The sequence below is a fragment of the Chenopodium album genome, chromosome 21, assembly GCF_948465745.1.
Source record: "Chenopodium album chromosome 21, dcCheAlbu1.1, whole genome shotgun sequence".
Taxonomy (NCBI): Eukaryota; Viridiplantae; Streptophyta; class Magnoliopsida; order Caryophyllales; family Amaranthaceae; genus Chenopodium; species Chenopodium album.
The window spans coordinates 10310974-10336639 of record NC_137854.1 but is presented as its reverse complement, the minus strand read 5'-3'; the positions used below and the strand labels follow the sequence as shown (position 1 = coordinate 10336639).

The following is a 25666-nucleotide window of genomic DNA, read 5'->3' as shown; positions in this document are numbered from 1 at the left end:
AAGAAAAGGTGTCAACAAATGCCTCCATAGCATAGTGGTAGTGCGTTCGCTTCGTAAGCGAGAGGTCGCGAGTTCGATCCTCGCTGGGGGCTCTGTTTTTGGAGTATATAATTTGTTTAAATTTTTTTTTTCATGTTTTGAAAAGAACTTGATGCTCTTGAACGACAAGGTACCTGGATTTTGGAGGAGTTGCCTCAAGATAAAGTACTGTTGCTCTTGGGAGTACTTAGGCAAGATGAATCTATATAATGGTTAAACCGAAACCTTGAAGGTACGGGTGTTCAAATATATTCAATTTGCAAATCCGATAATTCGATTTGAGTTTAAGATTTTTTGAATATTTTGGAAAAAAAAAAAATCGGTTTTTTGAATATGGATTAAAATATTTCCGTAAAGATTTGAGAATCCGGATATCCCAAAATATCAAATCGCTAGTCAAAACCAAACAACCCTTAGTTGAAGGGGAGACTCGTCGGCTTTGGCAATTGACAATTCTTGTTATTGACATTTACTAATGAAGCATTTTCTTCTATAAACAAAGAACCTCGTAATTAAAAACATCATCAAATGGTGCACGCCACATTTCTTCATTGAGACTTGGAGGATGATATATACACAGAACTTACTCTAAAAATAAACTGTAAATTTCTTTCATCGTTGGCTAAATAAGTTATAAATCACTTTTCTCAGTGGCTAAATATTTTAAAAATACGCCTTGATTTATTGAGCTAAATCATCTTTAATATATCGTTTTAGAATTCTCTCTAGTATATTGGAAGAAAAGGGAAAAAAACCATAATTTTCTCCCTTCATTGTTGAATCAATGAATACTAATTGTGAATTACAATAGTTAAGGGCCAAATATATTTGTGTATATCTTAATGTAAGACATGACCATCTTATGAGGTGTAATGCAATGTTTCACGAACATACAAAACCAACAATGGTTAATTGCTACTTAGTTCAAGATACGATCAAATTCGACAACATTGATACTCGTACATCCTATCATAAAATGGTTGATCAATTAATGAACACATTACCAAGATTCTTTTTAAATCAAAATTCTTAACACTCAATCTAGAATCTAGAGGTGATCAACAATATTTCAGCTCACCTTGATCTATAAAAGTGCATATTTGAACAAAGCTAAAAGGGTAAACCACAATCTTAGTTCAAAATTCAAGTCCAGTTCGAAAAGTTCACTTTGGCCCAACGAACCCGACACTATTTAACATGTTTTTGGCAAACAATTTTATGACTCAACCCAACCCAACCCAACCCAACCCGATCTGTTTGTCATCAATTTAAAATTTGTTATATATTTAGATAAAATTCCTAATATTAAAAGATAATATTTAATATTTAAACTTAAAAGATAAAATCTCCTGAAACCGGGAGGGAAGCTCTAACCACTTGAGCTAACCCTCACTCTCGTACTATTAGGATCTTTGGTACGAGTTATATCTTTTGTACTTCCTACTTGGTATTAAGTTACCTTGTTAAGCTTAGTTTCCTAAGTTAAGTTCGGCTTTAACCTAGTAGCTCTTGTATATATATATCAAGCAGCCTCGTCTCGTGACAAGTCGCTAGGCAATACACTCCCAAAATACGGAAACAACGTTTTCTCGTCGCTTCATTGTGTTCTTGAATCTACCCTTCTTCTCTGAAATCCTCAGCAGCTTCTTCAGGTTAGATTTATCTTTTCGAATATCAATTTCTCTATCTAGGGTTTATCTTTAATTTTAGGGTTCTTCTTAGTTGGATTGATTGATTGTTTGTAATTTTGATTTTTGATGTTCAAATTCAAATCTTTAAGCGAGAAGATTTTAATTTGGTAATTGAGTCGAATTTGGTTGTTAATGTGATTTAGAACCCTAATTTATTTATTTTAGAACGGAACTTTGATAGTGATCCTGGTTTAGAGTTCTGCTTGATTGAATCTAGGGTTTAGTTATAGTTTGTGTTCTTTAGTTTACAATGTAAGTAGATGAAAGTTAAATACTTCGTGTAGGTGTTGCTTATTGTCTTGTTTATAGATCTCGTGTTTTCTGTTTGAAATACATATGCAATTGATGTTATACTACCATACTTGAGTGCTAAAACCCTAATTCATCAAGTTGTATGATTTTGATTCATGAATATGATATCGGGTTTTGATTGACGATTCCGATATTGGGTTTTCTGTATGTAATGTAGTTTTGTGATTGATTTTGTATATTTGAATTGGATTTTTCAGAGATGGCTGCACAAACGGATGCTCCTTCCTCGGATTTCAGTGCTGAAACGGTGGGGAATGCTTTTGTTGGTCAGTTTTACAAAATTTTGCATCAGTCACCGGAGCTTGTCTACCGGTTTTATCAAGATTCAAGCACAATGAGTCGACCAGGCCCCGATGGAACATTGGCGACTGTGACTGCGATGGAAGTAAGCCTCTCTTATTATATCTCCTTGCCTGGAGTGGTACATTGGACTATTAGATAGGATCAACCACTTATCATAATGCATAAATTATTGGTCTTGTAATGGCTTATATTGTATATTAATGGAGAAAATTCATTGAACTAATACTTATGATGTAGAATCATCTAATGGTGGTGTAGAAATTTTGTGTTCTGTTGTTTTTGCACTTTTTTCCATGTACTATCTTTGGGTTTTGATTATTGTTCCAATAAAACTTGGGGGTGTTTGGGGTTATAATTTTGTTTATATTTTTATTGGGTAGTGTGATTTAATTCACTTTATGTTACAGGGAATTAAGGGTCTTATCCTCTCCTTAGATTGCACCGATTACAAAGTAGAGATATTAACAGCTGACGCACAAGCCTCTTACATGAATGGGGTGATCGTATTAGTGACTGGATGTTTGACGGGAAAGGACAATGTGAGGAGGAACTTCACCGAATCATTCTTTCTAGCTCCTCAAAACAAAGGTGGTTTTTTCGTACTCAATGACACTTTTAGGTTTATTGAGGAAGACAGCACGCCAGAGGTTAATTCAGTGGAAGAGAAGGATGTTGATAAAAGTGCACCAGCATCTCCTGTTCCCGTTGAAGGTAAGCTTTTATTTCATCGCTGTCATGATATTATTGTCTTTTTGCCCCTGTGGAGCGGTTCTTTCTGGTTTCTGCAATGCTAAATGTTGTGCTTCATTACAGACACTACCGAAACCTCAAACGTTACTGTAAATCATGCTCCAGTTGCAGAGGATGTGTCAAAAGCAATCAGCATATCCACAGATGAACCTAAATTGACTGTCACTGAGAAGGCTGTTCCTCTGGTCTCTGTTGAATCTGGTCACAAAGTCCAACCAGTGGCCGAGACTTTGTCTAATGGTCATGTGGATGCTCCTAAGAAGTCATATGCATCACTTGTAAGTTTTTGTTTCTATGTGATTATGTTGGAACTTTATTAATGATGCTGATCGCTTGTTATTTTTTCAATTAAATCCAGCTTAAGAATGGGAACGAGGGTGCAGCTAAGACACCTGTGCACAGACCTACTATTGCTGCTAAGGCTCCAACTTCAAAGGCACCACAGAAGAATGCAGCCCCCTCTCCTGCGGTACAACCAACTCGTCCTTCTGCTCCAGTGTCTGCAGCTGTATCTGAATCGTCTGCTCCTAATGGCAGCAATGGTAGTGCCACTGTCCAAGCCGAAGGTACTACCGTCAAAGTGTTAATTATTTAAACGTTACTATATTTTTCCTTCATTGTCTAATAGTATAATATAAAATAGTAATTATGATATCATTAATCCTTTTAACAATCTGTAATTATAATCTTCCTTGAATATTGTGCAGAAAAGGGACATTCTGTATATATTGGAGATTTGCCCTTCGATGCAACTCCGGCTCTAATTGAGCAGGAATTCAAAATATTTGGACGCATCAAACGTAATGGCATTCAAGTACGATCAAGTAAGGTATGTAATCATGAAGGCGTATCTTGTTGCCTATAAGCACCTTATCGTAATCAATATGTACTTTTTATTTTTTTTATTCTTTTTTTATCTAGCTATTTTAAGCACGTTATTGATGAAATCTCTTTCCTTCGTGTGTCTGGTTGCTACAGGGTTATTGTTTTGGATTTGTTGAGTACGAAGATGCCTCTGCAAAACAGAAGGCAATAGAAGTATGTTCTCAGCTCTTGACTATGTTTTTCCTTGTTTCTTTTTGCACTGCCCCTCTTTGCTTATAAAAAAAATAACTGTTGGGGTATTCATGACTAGCTGTTGGATTTCTTTGGAATATTGAAATTTCCAGCATTACTTACCAGCTTGTTTACCCCTGCTTCTCTAATAGCTTCCCATGTTAAGTCTTTTATTAAACCTAATACTTGGTTTTTTTCCCATTGCTTTCCCCCCTCTTTGCTTATAAATAAATAAATATCTTTTGGGGTATTCATGAACTAGCTATTGGACTCCTTTGGATTTTCAAAATTTCCTTAATGAAATACTCATACAGATTGGATACCTGCATGAATACTTACAAGCTTGTATACCCATGCAACCCCTACTGCTCGATTGAATGCCAGAAATTTTCTGTTTTTGATTATTTTAGTTATGTTCTCCTTGGCATCTAATTATCTTCTCTACGGATAACTTTCCTTGTACAATTAAATGAGCAATTGAACTTAGTTGGGTATTGTCTAATTCTGGTGTATTGATATAATTTTTCAGGCAGGCTACATTAATATTGGTGGGAAAGAAGCTTTTATTGAAGAGAAAAAAACTAGTACTAAAGGTAAGCACGTCATGCTACATTTTGATATTGTACAATTTTTGCTGTTGGGGAACTTACCAAAGTTTTGTTGATGTGATGTTCTATTGTTTTCTGTAGTTGTCAATGGTGTGAGCACGTATCCCTCTGGGCGAAACGGCTACAGGAATGATGGTTTCAGGGGCCGTGGCAACTTTTCAAATGGTGGTCGTGGATATGTAAGAAGTGACAATGGCAGGCGCAACGGGGAAGTTCCTTCTCGAGGCAACCGTAATGGGGATGGATTTGTTTACCAGAATGGTGGTGGAAGAGGCGGACGCCAAGGGGCCGCACCAGCACCCAAGTAGGAGTGTTTTTTGTACCATATCCCCTTTCGGAGTTGGTGATACATAGAGAGATTTTTGTAGTGAGTAGGACGAGTCTCCTCTTGGTTCTCTTTCCTTCATTAGATCTACTACGTTTTCAAATAGGCAAAAGTTTCTCTGGAGTTTTAGAGGGAAAGCTAGAAAAATCAATTGTTATTACTAATATCTTTATTACTATTATTATAACACTATTTTTTCAGAGGATAGGTAGGGATCTTTCTGCTCGTAGAAAACGTTGATGGGCAATTGTCTGAGTTTGATCTTATGTGAAATTCTATATTGTCAGCATTCTTGTTCGTCTTTATGTAATCTGTATTATTTTTCTCTTTAGTTTGTTACTCGTATTTGATTTATTGTGCTACTTTGTACAATTCTTAAGTTTAGATTTTGTTTGTTACTCAATGCTGCAACACAGTTTTGAGACAATAAGGGTTTGTTCTGATTTATTGAATTGAGCTGAACTGGATTGTTTATGAGAGAAGGAAATTGAATACTGAACTTTAAGCTGAAGAGAATAGCCGCAGAGTGAAGAGGAGTTGCAATTTCATAGGGTTATTAGCTTATGACCCATATAATAACCTCACCACTTATTTGTCGTAGCAACCCAGGCTTCCACCACCATCCGTGGCAACTCGAGCCAGTCAGCCATTGACAACTATGTCAAATTCTTAACAAGTGGGCCACAAGTCCACAACCACCACTGCCAAAACAACACTTGAGCATCAAGCCCTAAATTTGTAAGTTTTTAACCTAACAACTACAATTACCATCGAGTGACCAAACTATCAATTACTAGTAGTCTAATACTGGTATGAATTTTGGTCTGCATGGTCAAATTTGACAATTGAGGTCCAGATTTGGAGTTTTAGAAGTCGGATATGGCTATGATAATCCATCATAATGGAGCTACATCTGCCAACAATTTAGATTCCTATAAACTCAATAATGTATGACAAAATGAACTTATTTCACTCGTAACAAAGAATAAAATATCAATTTATCTATTTTAATTTTTAATGTATATAGGCGTAACTTAAAATATATATAGTCTAATGTGTACATGGCTGGGCGTGATGAAATCTTAGTTATTTACACTTATATGTAACTTCAATCTAAATGAAACAATTACCACAATAGATCAATAGCTAATAAGATGGGAGTACAGGAACCATGCCTCCAATTTCATAATTAGGAGGTGAGAGTCATGACATTGAGGCCCTATTCAATTCTCTCATGGCATTTGTAACTCTTTAGTAAATAGATACTTCAAAACTAAAAAGGAGAAATTTGATAGTGGAAAGAAGAGTTAAAGCCAGTCATGCTTGGCATAGTGCATTGGTAAGACCTACATTTCATAACCTTAAAATTGAAAGTCTTTGTTTGGAAGCTGTTGCATGACGCTCTTCCTTTAACTGATCACCTCTATCAGCGTGGCATTCCCGTAATTTCTGTCTTTGGTTTTTGTCATCAGAATTGTGAAACGACTTCTCACTTATTTCGGGATTGCGACTTTATTTCGGAATTGTTGGCGAAGAGTCCGTTGGTTTTTACTCGTGCTAATTTGCAGGATAAACCTTTTAACGTTTGGTTTACGGACACAGTTGCAGCCTACAAAGATGCTAGGCAATGGGGTGACTTGTCATATTTTATTTCATATATGTGGGATGTCTGGTTATCCCGAAATCATAAGGTCTTTCGCCATGCAGTTTTTTCTCCGACCTCAGTTTTTACTTTAGCTGCAGACTGGGTTTTTAGAGGAATGGAGGCTTTGGATTGTTTTCAGCATTTGCATTCAACCAACCAAGTTCATGTGCTTAACTCTACTCCTTTGCGATTAGGTTGTTTTCGGGCCGGGGTTCCGCCTCTGATAATCTGGATTGTTGCCTTCTTTCGGAAGGAGCCTGGGATGCCCGGGATAATACTGCTGGTATAGGTTGGGTTTTTCGGGATCTTCACTCGGATCAGTTTTTAGGGGGTGGTCTCCGGGCACTTAGAACAGCTTTAGCTCTTCAAGCAGAACTTCATGCTTGTTTGTGGGCAATTCGTTCTGCCAAGCATCGAGGGTTAGTTCGTTTACATTTATTTACAGATTGCGCTCAAGTGGTCTCTCTCCTTACTCAAGCTACCGCAGATGATATTTCCTGTATCTGGTTATTGAAGTCTATCCGTGAAGATATTCAGGATCTTTCACCCTGCAAGATTAGGAAGGTTCCTCGTCTTTGGGTTTCGCCGGCTCACTGGCTTGCAAGTCAAGCTCGCCATCGTACTTTAATTACATGGTCCTTTTAGGGGGTTGTTTTATTTGTTACTTATCTTTGTTAAAAAAAATAATAAATAAATAAATAAATAAATAAATAAATATTGTTCCAACTTCCAGTACATTCAGTAAATGTGTAATTTATTTAGATCATCTCCAATAAGGGCTTGGGCTTATTACATAAGATTATATGGGCTTCAAAAGATAGTGTGGTTGGATTAGCCCCTATTAGATGATCTATCAAAATTGACCATAATTGTCAAAATCTATCATAATTCTCAAAAGATTTCTTTAATTTCTTCAAAACAAAAGTGTTACTTAAAAAGATGGTTCTTGAAAATAATTTAAAATGATTTTCATGCACGATTCATGGTCCATTGTCAAGTTTTTCATTTCACACTGGACTTGTCATATTATCTCAAATTGGACTAATTGTGTGTTGGGATAACGTCAAATGACCCTTGTGCCAACCAAGCTCACGTCCATTTTACTCACTTATAATGCCTTTAATATACGACTTGATCTATTGAGCTTCTGAGTAGCCAGAGCAGAGCAGGTGTCAGCAAGCAGATTTCAACAGAACAAATTGAGTCATCAAAACAGATTTCAGCAGAGCAGCGCAGCTCAAAAGAACAGGGCCGTATAATACCCCTAAGAGTGTTAAGAGGACAAGTTGGAAGAAGTTACAAAAATGGTAAAATGGGTGGAATAAGTGTGGGAAGGTGGAGTGTGCCACCTAAGTCACTGACAATTGTCGCATTACACAAGTTGCAAATCAAAATAGAGATGTGTTATAACACGTGGCTTTTGTAATTGTCGGGAATCTTAATTTTCACACGACAATCGGAGTTTTTGCTTATTTGCCTTGCTGTCGATTATCCGAGGATTCCAGGACGGACCTACTATAGCTATCGAGTACTTCGTCCACTCAACGTTCTTAACAAATTTAAATACATTTAGTACATTTTCTGTACTTATATTGTTATTATTTTGTCAAAAAAACAAAAAAAATCGTTCCTCTGATAAACGGGCATGGTCACATCTGACACAATTGTCCACTTTATACGACCAAGGAAGTTCCACCTCAAAACCATATGGCAATAAGAGGAGTAGTCTCTTAGCCTTATAAAGTGGACACAACTTTCTTATTTCTTCAATGTAGGATACACTTCCCCACACTTTCTACACTTGTCAGTGTGGGACAACACACCACTCACATGTAAGTTGTCCATAATATCGGCTCAGATCACAACACAACCCAAACCTGGCTTTGATACCGTGATAAACAGGCATGGGATACACCCAACACAACTGTCCACTTTATACGAGCAAGGAGGTAATTCCTCAAAAGCATATGACAATAAGGGAAGTAGTCCCTTAGCCTTATAAAGTGGACGCAATTTTCTATGTAGGATACACTTTCTACACTCATCAATGTGGGACAACACACCACTCACATGTGGGTTTTTTCATGGACTCAACAAATATATTACCTACAATACAAAGACTCATGGAAGGAATGAAAAAAAAAAAAACTTTTTATAAAAAAAAGAATGAAGGAAAGTAAATAGGGAGGGAACTCAGGGAAGAAAAGAGGAGAGAAATTAGAGAAGAGTAAAGTGTGACATACACATACCTTCTCTACAGAAGGAAAATGGTTTTCTTTATTCAAAAAATATTAACTTTTCACCTACGTAAAATTATTTTCCACTCTATAGCAAAACAAACACAGAAAACTGGAGAGTTGAAGGAAAATCATTTTTTTACCAAGAAGTTGTTTTTCACTAAAACAAACAGAATAGAAACAATCGGAGATACTCTTGCTTATGAAAATTCAACGAATCACTTGACTTTGGTACCTACAATTTTCAATGTGCATATATTTTGACTGTTTCACTACTACTCCTCCGTCACATTTAACTTTTACGTTTTAAACATTTTTCTCTCACAATAAGATTTCAAATATAAAGATTAAAAAGTGACCTGGGAAATACTTTTAAATTTAATAACTTTATAATCAATCAATAAAAACTACTGAGTAATAATCTATATTAAAGCCATGTGTTGATTAAATCATATTGCAACAATTTGAGACAATGAGAGTGTCTAGTAAAGTAAAATTAAATCTAATCGTTAATTATCATGAGACAAGGATGTTTTGATGGAAGTACAAAAATAGATGTGAACAATTTATCATAGTTCAACAAATAGATAGATTACCTAATCAAAAGTAGCTAATGACCCTATATATCCTCACTAATTTAAAAGTGGTAAAAATTATAAGCTAATTCGAATAATTATAGGAGCATGTTTGGTGTATTACAATAGTTTTCCATGATTTGATCAACCTAATATTGCGTATATTACAGTCAAATAATACAAGTAAATCGGAAAAGATATCATGTATGTATCGTACTCAATCTTTCACTAGTCACTATCCTTGCAATCTAAACTTCCTACATACACCCATACCAAATTAAAGTTTCCTGCTAAGCCACCTCAGCTTAATCTACAACTTGTTGTAATTTCCTTGTTTCGTACGTATGCTTCATAAATGTATGCTTTAATAATGATGCAATTTATATATGCTACTAGTACTATATAAAGGTCTTTTAGAAAAACTAAATTCTTTAGGGAAAAAGGGAGATAAATATGAAAAAGATAAGGAAAATGATATGGAGAGAGTGGGACGTGATTTTATTTATATATTTTTATTTTCTTTGATATACGTGGTCTGTTCACTTCAGCTTAATTTCAGTTAAGTTCAGCTCTAATCAGTTCACTTTAGTTTCTAATTTTATTTCCTTCTCTCATAAAATATTCATTTAATTAAGCTCAATTCAGTTCAGCTTAGTTCAATAAATATAAACAAGCTCGTAGTACAAGAAAATATGTACAATAATATCTTCTAGATTATCGTCTTTGCTCTCTCATAGTGTTCAAGCCACCCAACTATTTCACCATTTGGCTTAAGATTGAGGAGAGTCTTAAGTTAAGTTTCATTTTCCTTCATTTTATTAGGACACTATGTCATTATCAAGATAAAGAATTCGCTGATATACTATTACTAGTTTTAAGTCCCGTGCCATGCACGGTTATAAATTTTTAAAAAAATCATTTAAAATTAATTACTACCTTCGCTTCTTATTACTCGCAACAAAATACAAGATTGCGGAGGCCGAGGTAAAAGATTGAAGGGGGATTAATTAAGGGGAGGGGTAAAGTATTAGGGGAGTTAAAAGGGAGGGAAAGAAAAGTGGTCCATGTGAAGGAGAGAGAAAGTGAGGGAGGGAATCTTTTTTAGTGGGGATTAGGAGTAGTAATGTTGTGAGTTATAAAATGAGTAAGGGTAAAATTGTCAATTTATAAGAAAAAACCTACCATAAAAGGAAAGAAAGTAAGTTGTTGCGAGTAATGTGAACCTTCAAAAAAGGAATTTGTTGCGAGTAATAAGAAGCGGAGGTAGTATATATAACAAATAAAATTCAAAAAAAAAAAAAGTAAAGCAATAGTTCAATATATAAACTTACTCAGTTTAAGACATATTTAAATAAATAAGCTCAAACATGCGACATTTTGGACTTTATTGGAGCATTCACATTGTATCTCTTTCGTTCCCTTTGGTTTTTTTTTTTATCATCTTAAATTATTAGCCCTATATCAAGCTATATCCAAAGCCTTTTTTTTTTTTTTTTTTTTCTTCTTATTTGATCTTTGAAACTATTAATTATTTTATATGTAAAGACGAAGTTATATTTAGCTAGTATTGATGTAGTATGCAAAATGTTTAGTATAACACAATTGTTGTCAAGCTTTAATTTAACTTTAAAATATTTATATTTTGTACAGATTTGTGAATCGTATGGTTGACTTATTTATATTACTTATATAATATGTTATTAACTTAATATGTTCCACCTTCCAATTGTCTCCTTTAATTTCCTTAAATAAAAGATAGGAGAAGAAAAAAGGAAAAAAAAACAAAAAGGCCGGCGGGAAAAATTTTCATAAAGTAGTGACAAGTGTCATTACTTATTTGCTTTTAGTATAGGTTTATAGATAGATGGAGTACAAAAGTTAATGCTTTTGAATAGATAATACACATACAAATTTTAGATTAAGGGCCTGTTCTGATTGACTGAAATCAACTGAACTGAACTGAACTAAACTGAACTGAACTTATTAATTAGTGATTTTTAACTACGGATTAGTGGTCTTTGATTATATATTACTATACCTATGTGTATATACAAATGTACTATTTCATATGACATAATTATAAAATTTATAATATAATTATAAATTTATGGAAAATATATTAAAAACTTGAAACCTCTAAATATTTTAAACACATATACTATTTAATTTTAAAGTAAAATAGTATTATGACAAAAGAACACAAAACACTTACATGTAGCAGAAAAGCAACTATGGTTATTGTCCGACAAGAAATAACTGATCAGATATGGGAGTCAGTTCAGAGGAATGCCGAGGTAATGGAGGAGCTTGGTGGACAAGAAGAAGACGAAGAACTAACTGACTATGAAAATTAGTTTAAGTTGTGTAGTACTCTAATTTTCTCAATAAGATTAACAATAGAAATGTGTATCAAAAAAATAGAACCATTTGAACAATGAATTGTATCGATATTATTATTATTATTATTAATATTAATAGTAATTATTGTTATTATTATTATTATTATTATTATTATTATAATTAATTATTGATTATTATTATTAGTAGTATTATTGTTATTATTATTATTTATTCATGATTATTATTATTATTTGTTGCGTCGTTGTAATAAGAGCTTAAAAGAATGAAATTTGGCTTTATATCATTAGCAATATCATTAGACATAAGAGCTGAACTGAACTGAACTGAACTAAATTTCAACGGAAGAGAACAGGCCCTAATGCGATAGTATATAAATACACCGATGATTTCTACAAAACTAGCTAGATTATTTGTAATGGTTAAAGAATGTTAATAATATAAGAAATGCTAGTTATTATTATTCTTTTAAAGATAAATCACATAAGATAATCATATAGTAGTATATTAGATCCTTTCTTTAATGAATCAAGTAACATATTGGATAATTAACATTTTTTACTTATTACTCTGTTAGGGTCTGTTATCTTCAGCTTATTAGTTCAGTTTCTAATTCCCTTCTCTTATTAACAATTCATTTCAGCTCTATCAGTTCAGCTCAATTCTGTAAATCTGAACAGCCCCTTAGTCTATTAAGACAATGAATTAATTGAACTAAAACTAAATTAAATCACTAGTGTGACAAAGCATATATTACCTATTTACCTATAACTCTATTGGTTATGGTTTTCCTCTCATCCAGGGATTAATTTTCATGACTCATCCTTATGATTCTCTAAACACTAACAAAAAAAAAACATACATTATATATGTATATGTTTTTCAATGTTTCTTTATTTTCATCCTTGGATAATATAACTTGATCACTTTTTTTTTTAAATGGTAATGAAAAAGAAAACATTAGGAAACCCTCATCACAAGGGGAGTTCCTAATGCGTCGGAAGAAAGGATGGGAAATAAAGAAGAATTATTACAAGCAATTATATCCATACTATCACTAACTAAATGACTAATATTTGCTATCCAGTCCATAACTTAAGATTATACAAGTAATTCGTATACCATTATTGTTTCCGATACATTACATGTTTCCTAACTCCATTAATAAAATAATAACATCATGTTATAAAACCAATATAAAGCTGACCAACCCAACCTATCAAGATATACGTAGATTACAAAAGGAGAAATCTAGACCGCTCGATCAAAAATCAATGGCTGATATATGTTGATGACATTGCAAAAGAATAAAGTAGTAGAGTGAATTATACAATGATGATGAGAGAGAAAACGCTGCGGCTAGGAGACGGGTTAAGGACACGTGGTTGATGCTGGTACTTTGCATTCCCACTTGACACGTGTTTATTATTGCCAATTCTCATGTTTTCTGGACGCGTGTCATACTATCTGCGACTTCCCTGGGACAGCCCCACACTACTACTTGCTTCTCTTACATTAAAAAAAGAAAAAAAATATAAATAATTTCTTGAAACTCTATTTATTTATTACTGCAAGAAATAAAAAATTAGAGAATTTCTACTCGATTTAGTTATTGTTGGAAATGGGGTTCTGGATTAATTAATTATATTATCTGATGTAATTTAATTTAATTAGGTAATAGATGTACAGGGATGCTCAACGTGTCATGGCATCAATGTAGCCACATGGCATTTCTTGGCAATTTCCTCACCTAATTGAAGGTTACTTTTGTCATTCTTTTTCCCAATTCTTTTATCAAGGCGCAAGAAACCTAAAGTATAATGATGTAAACGGGATTCAGCAAATGTAGACTAATTCGATTTCATGGAGGATTCTCATGAGTTGAGTACCATCTAAAATGTTTATTAACTGAAAATTCAATTTTATATACACCCTCTATTCTAAAAATACTATGACCATCAATGCATTTAATAACACATTAATAATAATTGTAAAATTATTGATATAAAAAAACAACACTTTGAGATTAATATAACATTAACTCACAAGATTATATATATATACTCCGTATATTTTATATATTAATGAGAATACTTTGTCAAAAATTTAATGTTTGACTATGATTTTCTCATAAAAACTAGCTCTTTATTTTGAGATATAAGGAATAGAATTAAATTATTTTTCCTTATTATATATGTTTGTTCAATTTAGAATAATGCATCGTTTTATATTAGGAATAGAAGAACACACTTATTGATTGCTTCCTTTGATTAGCAAAAATCAAATTCAATAAGTACTATTATTTTTAATTAAATTATATTCATGTACATTGAACAATGTTTTTTATTTTTTTTTGGTGGAGACATTGAACAATGTTTAAGGATGATTCCTACATTTCCTTTTGGTTCTTTAAATAAAATCAACTACGGAGTACATTTTTATATACACTAGACAATGATGTGTTAAAGGAAATAATAAAATATAATTAAAAAAATTGACATCAAATGGATAAAGTAAAATTGATTATAAACTCACTAAAAAAAACACACGTAAATGAGAAGTACTTTTCTTTCGACAAAAAAGGAACAAAGTAAAATTAATTAGACAACTTGTTAGAAAAATAAAAACAAGTGTAAACAAGCCGTACATTCTTTATAAAAAGTTGACTTTAACTGATTGATAGTACTTCGTGTCCATAAATACTATAAAACCGTTGTATACAATAATCTATTTATTGTTAAATTTTTTTAAGCATGCTTGAATTTCAATTTTAAGTTTAAAAAACAAGATTTTAGAGTTATTAATTTTACTAAACATTACGAGTATTATTTTTTAGTTTTTGAATTTTAATTTTTCACCCCTTTCTCCCCAATCATTCTCAAGCAGAAAAGAGAGAGAAAACTAGAGAGAGGGAGAAAGGAATGCTTTCACAGTTCTCTTCCCTCTCTGATTTTTGAACATTTGAGAGATTTTTTTTTTTTTTTTTTTTTTTTTTTTTTTTTTTTTTTTTAAAAAAAACCATTGATAATTTCTTTCTTTCATACAAAACCCAAGAAAACGTTTTATGTTGTTTTCTGGGTTGAGTTCTCCACGTGTTGAAGATTAACAGTTCAATACCAAAAACCGTCTCTTTTCCTGTCTTTCTTCTTTCCTTTGTATTACTACTCATTATTTCACCCAATATAATTCTTTTTTTATTTTCTACTTTTTTTTATAAATTTATTTTTTTTATCAAAATTCTGGGTTGTTCTGAATCTGGGTTTCTCTCAAATTTCAGTTTCAACCCAAAATTGAACCAAAGATTAGAACTTTACTCAGAAAAAGATGAGAAAACAGCAAAAAAATATGAAATTATTTCTGGGTTTTTGCTGAATTTTGGTGGTATTTAGTTGAAATTAGCGAATGGATAGTTCATCTCAGCTATATTCAAGTAGTACTTCAAAAGGAATGGGTGAAACAGTGAATATTAGCAGAGGATTTAGTATGAGTAGCAGTAGTAATAGTAGCAGACATAGGAGCAAAGAAATGGAGAGTTTATCATTAGAAATAAGCAAATATCCAAGAGATCTCTTGCAAACATTTCTGGGAAATAATACCAATAAAAATTCTGGTGCAAGAAATAGATCAGATGATTCAAAATTAGGGGAAGAGGAAGAAGATGATGAGGGTTTGAATCTAGGACTTGGTTTATCATTAGGGGGTAAATTTGGGGTAGATAAGTCTAAAAATTTGGGGGGTTTAATAAGGTCATCATCAATTGCTGGTACTATGCCTTTGTTTAGGGAGGATGATTCCGGGGTGGCTGTTCTGCCAACCCCGGGAAATAACAGTAATAGTAATAGTAATAGTAATAATAATCTGGTTAGAACCTCCTCCTTGCCGGTTGAGACGGAGGAGGAGTGGAGGAAGAGGAAGGAGATGCAGACATTGAGGAGGATGGAGGCGAAGCGGCGCCGGTCCGAGAAGCAGAGGGTTTTGAAGGAAACTGGGGGTGTTGGGGGTAGTGGAGGTGGTGGTAGTGGTAGTGGTGGGGAGGAAAAAGGGGTTGAGGGGTTGAAGTTGAGGGCTAGGTTAGAAAGGGAGCAACAATGTTTGGGATTAACTAGTAAGTTGATTGGTTCATCAATGGGGAATTTGTTTGGGTCATCTAAACCACCTCCACCTAGTAATAATTTGGAGGTTAAAGGGAGAAGAACTACTTTTGGTAGTTTGCAAGGGTTCTTGATTGCTCAGGATCAAGCTCAGGCTCAGGCTCAGGCTCAGGCTCAGGCACAGGCGCAGGCTCAACCGCAGCAGGGTTCGTCTCAGGGCTCAGGGGAGTCACAAGGGGGTACTTCCTCTGATGCCTCTGAGCTTGAGAGTAAAACCCATCAAGGTATCATTTTCTGTTATTGATTCAAAAAAACTAAACTAGGCCTAGTTGTTTTAATTGATTATGTATGTTTTCAGGTTAGTATTGTTATATCTCTTGTTGCGACCCCACTTATGGGATTAAGGCTTTGATTGATTGATTGATTGTTATATCTGCTAGTTATGTTCATTTTGTGCATCTTGAATGCTTTATATTGTTTATGTTTGGATCCTCGATCGATGGTGGTGTTCTTGTTGATTTTATAGTTTCTGTACTGCAATTTGAATTGAATTGAATTGGGTTGGATTTGGTATTGTGTATGTGAAAGTTAGGTTGGTAGTTAAAAAATTGCTTTTGGATTTTCTGTTATTGTACCTTCTCTTTATGCTGTAATTTTGTTCGAGTGTATTGAGTTGCTTTTTGTTTAAACTTCAATTTTTGGATTCTTATAGTTGTTTGCACGGGTAACATGCCTTGATGATTCGTCATTGTTTCAATGGTTGGAGTGGGATGCTTAGTTTGTCGCGGTTCCAGCCAACTGCGATAGTTTTTGGTTCTTCTATTGCTTGCTATTTGTGGCATCTCGTTATAGTTTAATTCTCCAAGATATTTTCGTGATACCAATTCATGTTTTGTTGTTTGTAGTTTCCTTTAAATGAAGTGATCCTTAATTTGTCGCCATTTATAGTCAATTTTGATTACCATAACTTTCCTGATGACACGTCTCCCAAATTAGTCTGGTCATTGGCTTAGCTATGTAGGTAGCTTTCCATTTCTTGACAGTGGAGAGTGATGCTGTAATCACTAACTGCAAGGCCATAATTATCTGTCTTCGTTTTCAATTACCACTGGAGAAGATTGTCTTCTCTGGTATGTCATTTGCACTTGGAGAAAGAAATTGTATTTTGTTTTTCTTATTAATAATAGTTTGTTTCCATTAAGAAAGACACTTGGGAGCATATAGATGGTGATGATGTAGAAGTAAATTGGATCCATAGCAACATGAATTTCTGATCTTTATTGGTTTGTCAGGGATTGGGAATGATACGATGATTATTGCTTGATTTACTACGCTGGCAAAGAGGTATATATGGACTTATGGTTTTCTTTTTATTTATGTGCGAGTGAGCGACATTCTCTTTTTCTCATGAAGTTATTCGCAAGAAAGTAGGTGTCGTAGGCGTTGATGACAAACTAAGGGAAAATCGGCTGCCTTGGTTCGGGCAAATAAGATGGAGAACCCAGGGGTACCCGTATGGAGAGTGGAAGAGTGGGATCATGGAGAGATTGAACAAGGTAAGAGGGAGACTGAAAATGACTTGGTTGGAAGGAGTTAAGAAGGATATGAAGCATATGGATATGCATGAGAATGAAGTATTTGATCGTAAGGGATGGAGGAGGAAGATTTTTGTGGATTTGCGAATAATCACTTTTGGTTTATGTAGCCGACCCACTTATGGGATTAAGGCTTTGATTGATTCTCCTTTTGTCATCATATAATGACTATTCCATATATTTTTATTTCAATGAAACTATAATATCACATGGGTTACGTGACTAATTGGGTTATTTGCCAAGATTCTGTGGGAATTCTCTGCAATCTTAAACCATTTGGTTCCAAACTGAGTGAGCAGAAGTAGGCCTCTTTTTCTAGAATGGACATATTAGGTGTCTTTTTAATGAGTGGGAATGAAGAGCTCATTGCAAGAGTAATTTCGTGGATAGGAAGTAGGGACAACAGGTAATCTGTATAGATTGACTAAACATGCCATTTCTTTTTCCGACAGTAAATCATCTGAGCGTGTGTCATTTATTACAGTTGCCTCTTGTTTCTGATCACTCTCTATGGCTCTGAATTAGGTTTTTCTAATATTTTCTAGGGCAAACCATATCTTTCAATTTTAGATCTTCAATCTCCTTTTCAGCAAGCCATCAATCCTTATTAACCAGACCGAGAGATTTTGCATCCTTCCTTTTTTTTATTTTTTTAAAGGCCATAATTCACTAAGTGTGAATCTTCTTCCCCTCAAACCCTGACATTTCATTTCTACTTTTATTTGTATCTTATTAATTATATCCTACTGTAATTTTTCTTAAAAAGGCTAATACACATCATTTTATTACATACCAATTGAGAAACTTGACGAGAAGATTTTTTTCTTTCTATTTTTTTTTTCCTCTATAAAAGCCAAGGATTTGGAAGTGTGACTTCAGGAATATTATTTTCTCGTGTTCAATTCTAGACTTTATCCCCTAGGATCTACTTTTGGAATGTGTCTCATATATTGAAGCTGAGGTGTATAAGGTTCTGATGGGAAAACCTTCAGAGAAATTGAAGTTAAAGATAAGTGGGTTTAATATGATTTTGCGGTTTCTAGAACTTTATAAACCTGATGTCCTACAAGCATCCTCTGATCTATGTGTCAGAATTTTTCAAATTTGTATAACACAGTGGCAATTTGGTAGGTATATTGTTTCCTGTACCCTGTAGTACATGCAGAAAGAGTCAGGTTCTATAAAGGCCAATCTAAGGCAGCCTGTGAGCCGATTTATTTCTGTTGTGTATTGAATTTTTTTTTTTTTTTTATTTTATTATTTTTTTTTTCATGAACAAATTGAGCTCCCTAGTGAGTAAGTAGTTGTTGAACCAAAAAGGATCACTTGTTTGGATGTGCAAATGTGTATGTTGGGAATCTAATATTGTGTATTATTCCGTAGTTAGTAGTGTTGTTGCCAGGGTTTTCACGCATTTCAAATCTTGGTTAATTAGATGAGGATCTGGGTAGCTAATTTCAATAATTTCAGGTCTAATTTAAGTTGTGTCCAATAGCTAGCTGGTACTTCAGAATTAACAGGGTTGGTTAGACCTTGAATTGGTGGAAGGAACTTCTTTGTGTTATAAGTAAATCTGTATACATTTGATTCTTACCTATACCTCTTCTTACTGTTCTTTTTTCTCTGTCATTTGGTTACACTGAGCCGACTTTCCTACATGGGAAGCTATTGACTTTGTCTGACTTGAAACTTTCGAAATACTGAAATTAAGGTTTCATTAATTGTATCTAAAGCGTTGATAATAAAAATGGGTTCTGTTTATATTGCTTCTCAAATCTTCTTGTGTTATTTCTAATGTTCATAGGATCAAGCAGCTGTGGTGATACAAGAAGCCCACCTAGTAGTACTCATTCCCTACAAGACCGAGGTAGCCAAGAAACCATGGGGCCCTCGGTAACCAAAGACAATCCTTTCCACCGAGCTAGCGGGCCTGAGCTGGAGAGCTCATCTAAGCAGCCTGAGAGCACAGACCATAAGAAGAAAGAGACAGCATCGGGTGGGATAGAAGATATGCCATGTGTGTTCACAATAGGGGACGGTCCAAATGGTAGAAAGGTGGAAGGGATCTTATACAAGTATGGGAAAGGAGAAGAAGTGCGCATAATGTGCGTTTGTCACGGGACCTTCCATTCTCCTAAGGAGTTTGTCAAGCATGCCGGTGGCAGGGACGTAGAGCACCCTCTTAGACATATTGTTGTTAGCCCGTCTACATCTCCCTTCCAGTGACCTCTGATGGATGGAATTATCCCCTCTAATGCAACCCGGTGAAACCGTGAAACATATAATATTGGTTTGATTTCAATGTAGAGTTATTTGCTAATGGATATGTAAGCTTCTTAGCCCTCTTTCTATTTATTTTTTATTTTTTTTTTCTTCTTGAGGATCTTTTTGTTACCTGGAGCTCACTTAAATGTGATGAGAAATGGTAAGAGGCAAAACATACTTTTGCCTTAATATAGGCTGGGAACAATTTTGTTGTGCCTTTTTTGTTCTTTTAAATTCCTTAATCTAAGGATGAGGTCCAACTAGGTATGACAGTGATAGAAAGAAGAATGAAATCTTTTGCAAAGTTCTATATGAAAATGTTGGAAGTGCCTTCTGGTACTTGAAGCCTTGAAGGTGTTGAAACATCGTTGCAAATGCACCATTTTTTTTTTTTTTCGATGGCGAGATTTAGTCCTTGGTCTCAAGCTTGGATATAAAAGAACTAGCCAACTGCTCTAGCCTATATCTCGAGTGTACTGCAATACTTGATGCTTAATGGTATCCTAAAAAGGATGTAGCAACCATAATTGTATTAGTATGACTTCTACATTGAAATGGATGCAATTTTGAGAAGAAAAATTTTCCTAAGTTCTTTGTATTTTTTTCTTCTAAAAAGTTTTATAGTGGAGCAATTTGACCAACTAGGGTCGTTATTCATTGTTCACTCACGGAGAGAGTGAGGGACCAACTAGGGTCGTTATTCATTGTTCACTCACGGAGGGTGAGGGATAGTTCAAGTGGTTAGAATTTCCTTTCCGATTTCAAGAGATCTTAGGATTGATTCTCATCACCTATACAACTCGTGGGCTGTAGTTCATAATGAAGATCCAATCCGACCATGACCGGAATGGCCCTTGTAAAATGAGGTGTTGATGATGGTTATGAGGATGTAAGAGCATACACGTTGAAGATGGTGTGCTACGTGCGTGTACACCGTTGGTAATAACCAGCATCTGTGGCTTTTGTTAGGTACTTAGGTTAAAAGGAAAAAAGAAGCAACTAGTATTAGATTTAACTATTTAAGGCCAGCTGTTTGTACATAAATGGGGTAGTCAAAGATATAAGATGCATTAACAATATCTTGTTCGATTTCCTCGTCATCCCATGTTTTATATTGCTTTTAATAGTTACCTTTCATTTTATGTACTAGTATCTCTTTTAGACATGCCAAGTGGGCTTAATTGCCTAATTCCTTTGTTGCAAACCATTTTTAAAAGTTCTTGTAGTTTGTAATACAAGGCACATTTTGCATTATGATACTTTTATAAAGGGACTTTCAAGTGTTTTAATATGGGAAATTCCTAGAATCTTATGTTTAGGTTCACTATTTTAATTGAGGATCAAACATATGTTTGAAATTTACATTGGTTCTTTGGGCGTGCCTTATCTCTTACATGAAAAAAATAAGGAGTGATAAAATTGATTACTGCGAAAATATAAGTGTATAAATTATTCTTCACACGTAAAAAGGATAAATATAACGTACTTCAGCCTTAATATTAAAAAGCATTAGAAAAAAAACTTACATGATGAAAAAAGTTTTAGATTGATGTACATAATTAACTGAATTAAATAATGTCTTTTAAAGAAACCCAAAAAATAACAAGATAATGGCTTCATTACTAACTAATGGCTTAATTACTTAAATTTAACTTTTATGTGAATTATGAAAATTTTCATATATATGCGCAATTGTAAGGAAAAAGTGAATATGTAAAGGAAATTAAGTTTAAAAAGTGAAGTAAGATTATGGAAATCTCTTTAGAGAGAAATTGTGCCATAACATTTTTACAATCGTGTCAAGTTTCTGCTAGTCATCATCAATATATTAGGTTAAGGAGTTTTTGGTACAAAGTAGATGTCATTATTGGATTTATTGGTGCAAATAGAAAGAAATCAATGTGATTGTATGGAGTTTAACAATTCTACTTACCTTTTTTATTAAGTAAAAATTATTACTATTAATAAAGAAAATTCACTACCAAATAAAATCTAATCTAAGCAAATTAACAATATACATTAAAACTATCAAATATGATATTTCTGCATCAAAATTTTGTCCATATGCTCCTACAGATGAGGCAGACCGATAACTGTGGAGTTGGTATCATCACTGATTCTGCCAAATGCTTTGGAAGGACAAGAAGGAGAATCCATTCTATGTTAAGAGTCAAGAGTAGCTTCAGCTCGACAAGGGAGACAATTCCTGTAAAATAAAGTTAGCAATTGGGTTGTTAGCATAGCAAATGGGATACTTCTTTAAATTATGTAATAAATGGCTCTTATATTTGAAATAATGGAAAATAAAAACACTCATTTAATACAACAAAAAGAAAATTTGTTAAATAAAAGTTGAAAGTTTGGAAAATTGTAGTTACAGGTAGAGCAGTGTTTGGAAGAACTTCCAATTTGAATCACACAAAAGTTGAGGGAATAAAAGGAGTGCATTACAAATCCAAAACTTCTTGATGAATGAAGATAAATCACTCAATTATAAAGTAAATAAGGGAAATTAAATCCCTCACTCCATTTCTACACTCATTCTCTATTTTCTCCTCACTCTCTTTAAACTCTATCTCCCCGCGCATTCTCTTTAAAGTTTAAACATAATAATTCACCATTCTTCATTTCTACCAATTCTATGTAAACAACTTTTGAGTGCTATATGATTTGCAGCTGCCTCAAATATACTATATGCAAATGATTTTAGATCAGACCAGGCACATTTCACTTCTCTTAAGAGTAACAGAGTAGTCCCTAACTCTCTAAATATACATATATTATCAAGACACATTTTGAAATGAACTTAAATCATGAATGAACTATTGTAACCTGCAGCCTCATGAAGCTATTGGATGTATACACTCCCATTAGCAGGCGGGTAAAAACAGTTAATAGTTGCTAAATGCCAATAAGAATCTTTTTGGAAGTCCTTGTCAAAGCTTTTGGAAACATAATAGCTATACAGTAAAGTGAATCACCGAAATACTTTTTCCAGGATATAGATTATTTTTCTAAAAGGGAATAAGATGTTTCCTTCTTTAAGGAAGAAATGCCACATTTCCACCATTTGCCTTGCCTTTTTTTTTTCTCCCCCCACCCCCTCCCTTCTAAATCCTCTATCCTGCCCTATTTATATGACATTTTTCAGGAATGTTAAAGCTAAATTCCATAAAACTTGATTGTTCAGGAATGTTAGTCAAGTAAATAAAATGGAGGGATGGGCAAGAACTAGACAATTATTAACATATCAACTAGGCTAAGCATATACATGCAATCAACCAAATATTGAACATATCCTCAATAAAATTTCTATCATTCTACTCCTTTAAATTCTTGCATCAAGTTAGTTTCTATTTTTAGTTACAATAATTTGGCAGTTCTACTTCATATAGTAGCACTTCACTTTACAAGTCTGCCCCTTCAATATTTATAAGGTATCTTTCATTTTCAACTATCTAGCATGATCATTTATCATTGGTTCGAATCAAATAAGAAAATGTTGAAAAGAAAATCATATTTCCACTTTTTCTAATCAATCATTCTGACTTCTTTTTGTTACTCCTTTGGCATTGTTGTAGTTTGATATTGCCAAGTGCCGAAAGCCCAACAATTGGTGCCGCACCATGCAAAGCAGACCTCAATTGGAGATCTGTTTGTTTGAGGAAAGGCCCTTGCTCAAACGGGGATGTGTAAAATCAAATAAGAAAATACCTGGATAAAGTTGACTACTTTAAGTCTTATGCTTAGTCATTGCATCACAGGAGATCTTTGCATTTGTCAAAACTTAGTTACTTCATATATACATATTAATTACTAGGTGGAAATCATAGGTGATTATTTGAATAATCCTCAAGCTATTCCAACTTACACAATTAAATAATTAATGCTCCTCCAATTTTTTTCTACTTCACAATGTCATCCAGCAAATATTATGCATTAAATCTTTTACAATAGCATACAAGACACACATTTATGTTATTTTACTATTTTACGATTTGTATGGTCGTTTTGATTGAGATTCGAAAGACTTGTGACTCAAACGTCTCAAATCAGCTGATTTTGATCTAAGACATAACATAATTTTGAGCTAGGATCTCCTGGTAGGTCTTATTCAGGTTATTTGTTGAGGATGACAACTGAAAATACTTCGTTTAAATCTCCTTAGTTCCCAAAACTATCCTTATTAGCTATATGCATAGTACAAGGTCATAAGTTATGGAGCCAAATAATATATAAATGGCAGTTAGTACATACACATACCTGACAGCTACACATTGGTGGATGGAAAAATTAGACTTGGAACAAAACTTGCAACGCGAGATTTCCCCAACTTTTTCCAAGTTAAAATTGGTGTGTACTTCATTGGCTTAGAGCTCGGGTTGATAACTCCTATTGTTGAATCTTCCAGCAGGACATAAAACTTGCTGGTCCCTGTGAATCCAACAATGCCTTGGCATGATCTTAACCTCAAGTATCTCGAAAGCCGAATAGATTCTATCTTCCCAGGACCCTTCAACATACTTATACTTACATCATCACGTATATTCATCCCACATTTAGACAAACATCCTCCCATGACACATAGAAACTTATCGCGATACTCAGTATTCGAAACCAAATCCAACTCGACGCATGAATTAAACGTCTCAAGGGCTAAATCAAAGGCAAAAATCTTCCGACCGAAATCATCCACTTCAGACACAATCCAATACAGAGTCTCATCAACCAAAACTCCTTGCCTTGAATGGAATGCATAGGGGTTTCGAATAGGCTCCTCGCCACGATTAAATCCAATCTCTTCATACTCATCAGTCCTCAATGATACAATATCTTTATACAACTCATCAGAAATTCTTGTCCATTTATTCGATTTCAATGAAAAAACATGCACCCAAATCTCTCGAGAATCATTCAATTCAAGAATTCGAACAATCTTATAATCATCAATACTCGAAACATACCCAAATCCCCACGAAACCCGGCAAGGAGAATCAAGTGACAAATCAGGGGCCATATATTTCTTAAATTTCTCAGTAATTGGGTTCCATAAAATGAAGAAAAACCCAGAAAAAGAAGCTAAACAAACCAACCCATTACATGTTCCAATCAAAACAAGGTCCTCACCACTTCGAAAATCAAACCCTAATTTGATCAAATTCTTGTCGGAAATATCACCAATATCATAAGAATCATCAGAATTACAAGTAAAGAGGTAAAATTTATTCCTATATTGGATAAATATGAAATGGGGAGGGGAAAAGAGGGAAAATTTGAGGTGGGTATTAGCAAATTGGGAAGAAGAAATAGTTTCATACCATTGTTTGGAAACAGATTTGAATCGAAGAAGAGATTTGACGGGCAATTTTGTAAGAATGTGCTGGGTAATTAGATCGTCAGGAAGGTGTCGTTGTTCTTCAACTGTGTTCGTAACATCTGCAATTTCTCCCATACTTTTGTTGAAGCTGGGAATTTGATGCAGTTGCTTCGACTTTTTTTTTTTTTAATTTTTGTGCAAAAATTTCGAAATATTTGAGTTTTTATTGATGGAACCCTAGTTGATCTCTTTGATGAATTAGGAAATCAAAATCTGAAGATTTGGGGTAAAAAGAAATCAGAATTTGATGTCTTTCGTCTATAAAGGTAAAACCAAAATCAGTAGTGGTATTAAGGGTTAGCAGTTTTACCTTTTTATCCCAAAATCTTACTGTACCTTTTTTTCATTGATTTACTCTCTCTCTTTTTTTTTTTTTTTTTTTTTTTTTTTTTTTTAATTTGATGTAAAATTAATTATTTGATTATTTGTATTCGGATGA

General features: G+C 33.9%; 3 protein-coding genes and 1 non-coding gene across 4 annotated transcripts; 3 read left to right on the top strand and 1 right to left on the bottom strand.

Annotated features, from left to right (window-relative positions):
• The first annotated feature begins 20 nt into the window (after positions 1 to 20).
• TRNAT-CGU (transfer RNA threonine (anticodon CGU)) lies at positions 21 to 92 on the top strand. The gene has a single exon. It is a non-coding gene; the product is annotated as a tRNA-Thr (tRNA).
• A 1467-nt stretch (positions 93 to 1559) lies between these two features.
• Positions 1560 to 5415, top strand: LOC145601576 (nuclear transport factor 2-like). The gene is made up of 9 exons (XM_081657614.1): positions 1560 to 1691; positions 2240 to 2427; positions 2753 to 3056; positions 3159 to 3373; positions 3454 to 3661; positions 3803 to 3924; positions 4074 to 4133; positions 4681 to 4744; positions 4841 to 5415. Exons 2-9 carry the CDS (start codon positions 2242 to 2244, stop codon positions 5065 to 5067), a joined length of 1386 nt encoding a protein of 461 aa, XP_081513740.1. The 5' UTR covers positions 1560 to 1691; positions 2240 to 2241; the 3' UTR covers positions 5068 to 5415.
• Positions 5416 to 14768: 9353 nt separating this feature from the next.
• Positions 14769 to 20110, top strand: LOC145602388 (ninja-family protein AFP2-like). Its single transcript, XM_081658582.1, has 2 exons — positions 14769 to 16274; positions 19390 to 20110. Exons 1-2 carry the CDS (start codon positions 15302 to 15304, stop codon positions 19809 to 19811), a joined length of 1395 nt encoding a protein of 464 aa, XP_081514708.1. The 5' UTR covers positions 14769 to 15301; the 3' UTR covers positions 19812 to 20110.
• A 1625-nt stretch (positions 20111 to 21735) lies between these two features.
• Positions 21736 to 25458, bottom strand: LOC145602338 (F-box/kelch-repeat protein At3g23880-like). Its single transcript, XM_081658530.1, has 2 exons — positions 24114 to 25458; positions 21736 to 22056 (listed from the first exon to the last, which is right to left on the bottom strand). Exon 1 carries the CDS (start codon positions 25300 to 25302, stop codon positions 24121 to 24123), a length of 1182 nt encoding a protein of 393 aa, XP_081514656.1. The 5' UTR covers positions 25303 to 25458; the 3' UTR covers positions 21736 to 22056; positions 24114 to 24120.
• Between the last annotated feature and the right edge of the window lie 208 nt (positions 25459 to 25666).